Here is a 9,310-nt window from a genome sequence, read left to right on the forward strand (position 1 = left end):
AACTGAAAGCTGTCACCACAGTCTGTGGCTACCTGGCCGTGACCTTCCAAGTCCCCTCCCGCTTTCTTCTTGTTCATTCTGTGATGCTAACATTTATCTTAGATTTCCCTTGCTTGTGAAATTTTAAGTCTTGAATCCAGTAGTGCTAGCTCTAGACACTGTTGCATGCTGTGGCTTTCTAGTATCTACTCCCTCTGCAAATCAAGCCTTGTAGGGTTTGGCTCATCTTTCTCTATTTCTTCTACTCTAAAACCTGCACGCTTTCTAGACCTCTACCACCGCAAGCTTCAGTACTTCGCTACATGTACAAAGACGTGCGGGTGTGCACAGCTCCTCCCCCATAGCTGATAATGGAGCATGGACATCCCTGTATTGAATTTATAATAAACCCAATATCCAACAGGGTGGAGCAAGGCTCTGCTCTCAGCTATTCTGAAATTGTTAGAAGGGATTGGCTGTATGTGTACACACAGAATCCTTTTTCTGAGGCCCTGTTATTTTAGTCATTTTGTCTACCCATTTACAAAAATTATACAATAGTTAAAAAAATCGCTATTTGATAGTTTCTATTTACAATCTCCAAGGAAGAGACCCGTGACTCAATTTTGTTTATTAAATGCAACATATTAATTTAATAAAGGCCTCAGGACAACACAAGTGAGAGGCAGAGGTAAAGGTGGTTTTTGACCAATTGCTAACAGCCAGAGCAAGAGATTGACCTGTCTCTGGGGTGGCAAAGAAGCAGGCAGGTGCTCACAGGACAAGGCAGAGGGAAGAAGAGGAATAAAGCATCCAGGGAGAATCCTCCTGAGACAACCAGCCTCCCAAGGGACATCTCTAACCTTATCCAAAGTCCCCCTCACTTTCCCCTGAATCCTGTGAAGAACCCCTCAAAAGTGATCTGAAGTGATGGCTATTTGGAAAGGGTTCCAAGACCTGCACTGAGCTCCTTGTTGGGAACCGCTGGGAGAGGGAGGGGATGTTTCTGCCACAGCAGGGAATGAGTTCAGGCCTGTAGGGGCACAGCCTCTGTCACATTTCTGCTGTCATACTGGGGACAGGGCCAGATAAGGTCTCTGGGCTGAGGTCTGACGGTTTGGCACCAAGCAATGGATGACTTCCCAGTAGTCCCTGCTTTATTCTGCTTTTGAATTTTTATGACACAGAGTCTCAGAAGAGCTTGGTGAGAAAAGTACTAGGTGATTTGATAGTTTATCCCTTGGCAAATTGAGCATCAATATTCCTGACTGGTGAGCTGATAAGAGAAATAATAATAAACTCTATGCAGCCGAATATTTCAATAAAAAGCATGGTTGCTGCCCTGGGGAGAGCGTGAGCCGCCTGAGTTTCATGAAGCTGCTTTCCTTTATACCAAGCCAAAGGCTTCACAGCACAGAACACAAAGCAGTTTTCACACAAAACAAGAATTGCCGGAGTGTAGCATTAACTGATCAAAACCCAACTGATCACCAATGCACGCACTCTGAGGGGATGATGGTACTTTCCAGAAGGAGGCAATGACTAGAGCTGCCCCTTACCAAGTAGGGATTCTGGACAAGACACTTCAGCTCTCTCCTTGGTATCATCCTGGGGAGGCTAATTCAGGGCTGCTGTTCCCTACCACGCTGAGTTGAAAAGATGGCACTGAAGTGTCTGAAAAGTGCCTAATGATGACGTAATGCTTACCAGGGGCATAAGTGACATCTCCTGCCTCTCACATGGGAGACAATCAAGCTTGGGAAGACCTGATGTCTCCTAATTTGATTGTCATAACTTCCATATATGTATATGTACATATATGTGTATATACATATATGTATATGTGTATATGTACACATACATATATGTGTATATGTATATATACATATACGTATATATGTTTGTGTGTATGTGTATATGTGTATATACATATATGCGTATGTGTGTTTGTGTATATGTGTATATACATATATGCGTATGTGTGCATGTGTATATGTGTATATACATGTATGCGTATGTGTGTATGTATATATACACATATGTTTATGTGTGTATGTGTATGTACATATATGTGTATATGTGTATATACATATATGCATATGTGTATGTGTATATGTGTATATACATATATGCATATGTGTATGTGTATGTGTGTATATACATATACGTATATATGTTTGTGTGTATGTGTATATGTGTATATACATATATGCGTATGTGTGTTTGTGTATATGTGTATATACATATATGTGTATGTGTGCATGTGTATATGTGTATATACATGTATGTATGTGTGCATGTGTATATACATGTTTATGTGTGTATGTACATATATGTGTATATATGTATACACACATATATGTATGTATGTGTGTGTGCGTGTGTTATTTAAATAAAATTGAACTTTGCTCCTTAGACATGGTCAAATAGAGTAAGGCCCATTCTCATGTATCAGATCGCCAGTATTGCCATTGGCACAAGCATACTTTTTTCCCTCCCTGCTAGGTTGTTTCAGGATAGGAAAGGAAAATGGACATTTTGCTTGTGGGAGAAGGGCCTGGGATGTGCATGGTGCTGGAACCTGAAAAATCCTTTGGGTCCAGATGGTGCAGCAATAAAGACAAAGATCCCAGACTAGGTGTCACACAGTTACTGTGGCCCCTGGAGAAGAGACGCGCATGCAGACATGAATGGTTGCCGAAGGTTCTTTGAATCAGCTTCATGGCATAAACCATTTGGTTGGAAATTGAAGTGAAGAAAAGTAATTTAAGCTGAATTCTTAGGACAAAGGTTGACTTTTCAGAGTGAGAGGATTTTTCCTCTGCAGCTGTTTGTATATAAATCACATTTTCATCTCTGTTCTTGGTAAGTTTCAAGTTATCAAGATGGCAGAGCATTTGGAATGACCTCCACAGACTCATGTTTTGAACATTTTATCCTTAGTGGTGGTTTTTTTTTTTTTTTTTGAAAGCTGTGAAATGTTTAGAATGTGGGTTCTAACTGGTGGAAGGAGGTCACTAGAGGTAGGCCTTTGAAGGTTCTATTTGGCTTATTGTTCCCATCATGCTCCTTGCTTCCTGGTCTACCATGAACTTGAGTAGCCTCTTCCACAAGCTCCCTGTTAGGAACTGAACTGCTGCACAAGTCCTTCAGCATGGACTAAAATCCCCCGAAACCATGGTCCAGAATGTACCTCTCTTCCCTCAAATCATCTCTGTCAGGCGTTTTGTTACAGCAATGAAGGTAACCATTACCACTTTTAGCCTATACTTGCCCAATTGTCCTTCTCATAGGCAAAGATAAAAAGTTGCTACTATTTTTGAGAAAGGAATCCCTGGCATAGATTATTCTCATTGGAAAGAAAAGCTTACATCAAGCAAAGTGGGGATTTCAACACATCAATGTTTCTTGTGAGATTTTTCTAGTTATAGAGGGGATTGCAAAGGTAGGTTTGTGAGAATTCAGTTAACTGGCATTTTGAGGATTTTGAGTCCATTTTTTAAAAAAATAGGTTCTACCTTGAAGGGTCAAGGTACTATGACTCATATGAACTGTAATTTGCATTCAAACCATGTTTATGAAGAAGTATTTTGTTATTTAGGGTGTAGGGTGACATCATGGAGCATTTTAGAACTGGACAGTAATCCATTCTGGTGGTTTTGCTTGAGTTTAGGTACAGCTTAAATGAGTTAGCACATATACAACAAAAACAAAAACAAAAACAAGCCATAATTTTTGGTCCTGGGTGTTGTCACCTCGTCTAAGACTAGTCATACGTTTTGTCTTGTTATCTGTTCCTTAATCAATGATGACAATATCGTGTCCTGTGCATCAGACATAAATTCCAGGGACTTATAGTAAGCATTCACAAATGCCCAAGATTTTCAGAAAGTCAAAAAGATGGGTTTCATTCATTATATTCAGGTAATCATTTTGCAGTGGCCATCAACCAATTCAAGCTCCAGTTCAAAACTTATCCCTTCCAAAAAAACCATTTCCTGATTAACCCCACGCCAGTTACTTCCTTACCCTTGGCCCCTTGGCATTGCACCCACACAGGAAGGTTTTCTTTTGATCTGTTGCTTTATAACACCATCTATCCAGCTGCTCAGTTAGAAACCTTTGTCCCAGTCCTAGCTCTCCTCTTTCCCAGCACATCTCCAGGGAGTTGGAGATCAGTTCCATCTCAGTGTGTCCTGGGACCCAGAGCACTGTCCTGGCCCGTTCTCATCACTCATAGCTTGCTTCTCTACTTGACTTACACTTCTTCCCACACTGGCCTGGCCCTTCCAGAGTCACCCTCCTCCGCTTCTGAGCAATGTTTTAAACACATAGACCGGATCTTACCCGTTCTGTGTGAAACCCTCCATATCCTTAGCTTGGCACCACAGATAGTTCTTTCTGTGTTCACCAGCTCCATCTCTGGCCTCATCACAACACTTCCTTACTCTTGGTTAAATCTTCCCAGAGGGGGAAATGCTTGAGTCAGGTCCATGGAAATGAACCCAAGAGGAGCTTCCTGTGTTTGCCTGGCTTCCTGTGTACTGGTCCCTCTGCCTCCCACACCCTCTTCCTACTGAACAAATCGAATGGTTCTAAAATGTGAATTTTAGCATCATTCCACCAGGGAGACTTTAAGACCACCTCCCACTTCTTTCTCACTGATGAGTAGACATCTATCCAGTGTGTGTGCATGGACTGATGTTTGTGACATCAGAAACTTTCATCATTCTGAACCACAGCCACTCACTGATCCTGCCTATTTCTCCCAAGATGCTATGGGTTCCTTGCAAGCCACGAATGTACTTTCTGACTTTGTATTCTGAGCATCTAGCATAAATCCAGGCAAAGAGTAGGCCTTCAATAAATGCCTGTTGAGTGAATGGGTGAGAGAATTCTGGGTAGGTGACCCAGGGACAGCAGACAGACTATCAAAAGTTGTGGGAACTTATGCATAACCCAGAATGATGTAAGTCACTGTATTTATTCTCAAATCTCTTCATAGCTTCTAAGTTTTACTAAAAAAATGTTTTTGAGATTTCCACATTAACAAGTACATATTTTTACTTGTTAGTAATTGAAATAATAAGATAATTGAATAATAAAAATTGAAAATGTTTTCTTATTTGAAATCTCTCTTGACAAGTCTCTCTCAAGGAAATTCTCTCTCTCTCTCTCTCTCTCTCTCTCTCTCTCTCTTTCACACACACACACACACACACACACACACAAATCATAAAAAGTTACTGTAAAGGAAGCTTATAAATTGTCACAGAATTGAGGATATTAAAGAAGGCAGATTGTAACATCCACCTTGTTTGCTATTGGGCAGACTTGAGTGTGTGGCAGAGTTAGAAGGTCCTCCACTGATGCTAGTGAGAGAGGAACTTTATCTTCTGTCCTTATTTTTCCTGTTTCTAACAAGAATGAGTGGATAGTGACCAATGCACAGAAGAGAAGCTCTCCTTTAGTGACACATTAAGGCCAAATAGAGAACATAAAGAGTCCCCTTTCCCAAGCATCAGGGCATCAGTACGCCTGCAGTGCTGTAGGCAGAATATTTCCCAAAGTCCCAGGTGAAACCCAACCCTCACAATTTACAGTTTCCAAGCACTAGAACCTAAAGCTGGCTTGAGAGAACTCAGGTTTTATTAAGCAATGACTTGGAGACCAGCCAGGCCTGTCCAACCCTTCCCCAGCCACAAGCTACAGGTTCAAGAAGTTAAAATATAAGTTCTTTAGCAAAGCAAAAGTACAAGTTATGTAGTAGTTAAAAGCTGGGGCTAGAGAAATCGTCTAGAGGTTACCAGCATTTGCTGTTTTTCCAGACGACTTGAGTTCAATTCCCATCGTCCACCATCAGGTGGCTCACAACTTTCTGTAACTTCTGCTCCAGGGTTCCAATATCCTCTTATAGACTCTAAGGGCACATGTAGACAGACAGACAGACAGACAGACACACACACACACACACACCAAACCCCCAAACCAATTCTTTCTTCATCCACTTTTTGGCTATGTAACTCTAGGAGGGCAAGGGATTTATCCACTCACAGGCTCAGAGTCCACATTTGTAAACTGAGGAAAAACCACATTCATATGCCAGCACGCCATGCCTCATCATCACTGTCAACTTGACTCGATTTGAATCCCCTTAAGAGACATCGGTCTGAGTCTTTGGGTACGTCTATATAAAGGCATTTCCAGAGAGATTTAACCGAGGAGGGAAGACCCACCCTGATGTGGGTCGCACTTTCATGAGCAGGGAGGGCTCCCAGACTGAATTTAAAAAGTCCCAATGTTAGCATGCTTTCTCTCTGCTTTTGAGTGCAGCTGCCATGTCATGCCACTACTTCTTCCCACCGTGATGGACAGTGTCCCTTCTTAAACCATGAGCCCAAACTAATCCTTCTTCCTTAAATTGTTTCTATCAGGATTCCCTTGTAGCAATGAGAAAAGGTAATTCATACAAATACTCTTTGTGTGACACACAGTAGAGCAGAGTCACAAAAGAGAAGCTGTTAGTGATTTACAGGCCTAGGCAGCCCCGCCCCCACCCCTCCAGGCTGACAGTGTAGGCTTTGGCGAATGAGTGCAGGTCAAACGCCCTGCAGCCCTATTTGGAGCTGATAATCCAGATCTCCACTCTCATTCTCAGTGTGGCTTTATTCTCATTTTCCTCAAGAGCCAGGAGCCCGAAAGCAGAATAACTGTGGCCAATACTCATACTGCCTATGTTTTGTTCTGTGAGACCCTGAGATTATACATTTCTTAGGTTGGATTCCAGAGGCAGGTGGTAGCCTGTCAGCCCAATTCAGTTTTATGAGGTCTACATTTCTATTCACAGTCATGTTACCAGGTGGTTGGGGCTTCTGTATAAAACCACAGAGTTACAGATTGAAGATACCCAAAAGACTTGCAACGTGTTACCTGTGGGCTAGTTCCTGGCTTCAAGTGAAAACCAAAAACAAGTTCAAGGTTCACTATCTTTTCCTCATTTTCTTCAGGTTCCCCTCCTGAATCCTGAAATAGAAAAGCAGGTATCATTATTAGAGACGGTATTTTCACTCTGACTTTTCATGTAAAGTAGGTAATTTTTCTTTTACCCCTAGCACAGGTAAGGGCCCACCAGGCCCCTCCAGCTCAGCCCACACTTCCTGGTTAGTTCATCTCTAGGTTCTGCACTGTTCACGGGTCCCTGGTCCTGAAACCCCTGCCTACATTTCTGCAGCTCCCCTAGCTCCTGGCGCTAACGGGGTTTTCCCAGTCTAATCTATTATTGAATTCTATTAGATTAAGCTAACAAGTTGCAACTCAAAGCTGAAAGCAGGAGGAAAAAGACAGGGCTTTGAGAACTTTGCTGAACGGTTTATCTTAGGCTCTTCTGAGCAGTGTCGTGGATTTCGGGATGTGTCTGGCAATATGCATTTCATTCTGGAGTCCATTTTGTTCTAGATATGTGGTGAGATGCAGCTTCTCCACTGTCCGTGGACTGAGAGACCCTTAGCACAGCTCTGGGTACTGACTATAAGTAGTTGTTAATTTTATACTGGAGTGTGTCATGTACCCTGAGGCTACACTCACAGCAGCCTGGCAAGCACAGCTCTCTCCTTATTCATTGTGTTTCCCACGGTTTTAGTGATCTGCAGTCAACTCTGGTCCCAAAACATGATATCAAAGTTGTAGATAGAAACAATTCACATGTTTTAAAATAACTTTTAATAAGTAAGCTGTTATTTTATTACTTGTTATTGTTAATCTCTCACTATGCCCAGTTTATATATTAAACTCTATCATGGGCATGTTTGCATAAGAAAAAGCAGTATATATGGGGTTGGGTGCTAATCTCAGCTGCAGGCATTTACAGGGGTGCTGGGATGTATTCCTAAGGAAAAGGAGGGGGATTGCTGGTTAACATTCTAGAAGTAATAACCCTCCACCCCTCCACCTGCAGGGCAAGTGGCAACCCCAGAGTCAGCAACCTCTGCTGTGTGACTTCCTTTAGTAATTTAAAGGGTAGAGAAAGGCCTCCTAAGCATGAGGCCAGAGGCCTTCACCTACAATGTTAGGGAGGAGAGCTATTCTTATCTGGAATGTGTTGTTAATATTTCAAAGCGTGGGGAACAAACATGTGTCATTCATACACATCGCAGTCTTCAAAGGGTCTTTTGTTGGACAGATGTCATTAAATTTCACTTCAAACAACAGTTCCAGACATTAGCAAATTTGGGTGCGGTGAGGACATGGCAGGTGCCTACAGCAATAAAAGCAGCTGAAAAGGGGACTTCAGAGGGAAACCTCTCTTACCTTAATAAGTGGTGGGAAGTGAAACAGGTTCAGGTAATCGTGGGTTAGCTTCTCAATAGCTGACTGGAAAGAGAAAAATCACGTGACTTTATTAATGATTTGATGATAGCAAAGAAGATTAAAATGACTGCACATACAGAAAAGGATTCTTTATGTAGTTTATAGACTATCTTGGGGATGTTAACATTGACCATTGGCTGAGCATATGTCTGATTATCAAAGTCATGATAGCAGTTTGTCATCATTTAAAGGAACAGGAGCAACTACTTTAGAGATATTAAACCACAGCTCATCCAGCTCCTCCATAGATAGGTAAGGCTTGCCAGGCCCTTACTACTTGGGCTACACTTCCTAGCCAACCTAACTTCTGGTTCCAACTATTAAGGGATCCCTGGCCCTGAAGTCCCTGCCCACACTTCTCTCGTTGCCCTGACTCCAAGTGCTAGCAGATAAGCAGTCTCCTGACCATCAGATCTGAGTCTACATTCCTACTTAAGCAAGTAATTCTGAATTCACAAATCCATGCAAAAGAGAAAGAAAATGAAAATTCAGAACAGCATGTCTCCTCCCCAAATGACTTATCCCATAATAAGAGCCACGAGGGGAATGACCCCAAAGAACTCCCAAAGAATTCAAGAATATGATTAAAAACTATGTCCAGACAACTCAAGATAAAAGGCAAGAGATGAATGAAGTAACAAAGTCAATATAAGATATGAAAACAGAATTCAATTAAAAAAAAAATGAATGAGAAAAAGCCAAGCTGAAATGACTCTGGAAATGAAACACCTTCTAAGCCAGACAGGGATGTTAAACCTCAGGGTATGCAAGAAACAGAGCTGTCCTTCACACCTGAACTGGGTAGGGCGAGTCAATGCTCCAGTTTTTAGCATATGACTGCCCTGGGGGAACATAGGAGTGGGGACCAGCAAAGCCATCAGCAGGCCTGTAGCCGCAGCATGCACCAGTTCACCACTAGGGGGCACCAAGAATCATAGTGAGGACAGTTTAGACCAGCAGTTCT

The 9,310-nt window shown here is 42.1% G+C and overlaps 1 protein-coding gene across 2 annotated transcripts in view; it reads right to left on the bottom strand.

The window, feature by feature from the left end:
- Positions 1–9,310, bottom strand: part of Map3k20 (mitogen-activated protein kinase kinase kinase 20) — a 158,206-nt gene that overhangs the window by 19,813 nt on the left and 129,083 nt on the right. For both annotated transcript variants that reach the window (XM_028762878.1, XM_028762879.1), the window contains exons 15-16: positions 8,287–8,349; positions 6,910–7,002 (exon numbers count right to left, since the gene is read on the bottom strand). In XM_028762878.1, the coding sequence (XP_028618711.1) occupies positions 6,910–7,002; positions 8,287–8,349 (156 nt within the window). The remainder of the gene's footprint in view (positions 1–6,909; positions 7,003–8,286; positions 8,350–9,310) is intronic.

This window comes from Grammomys surdaster, unplaced genomic scaffold (genome assembly GCF_004785775.1).
Source record: "Grammomys surdaster isolate TR1022 unplaced genomic scaffold, NIH_TR_1.0 136, whole genome shotgun sequence".
Classification (NCBI taxonomy): Eukaryota; Metazoa; Chordata; class Mammalia; order Rodentia; family Muridae; genus Grammomys; species Grammomys surdaster.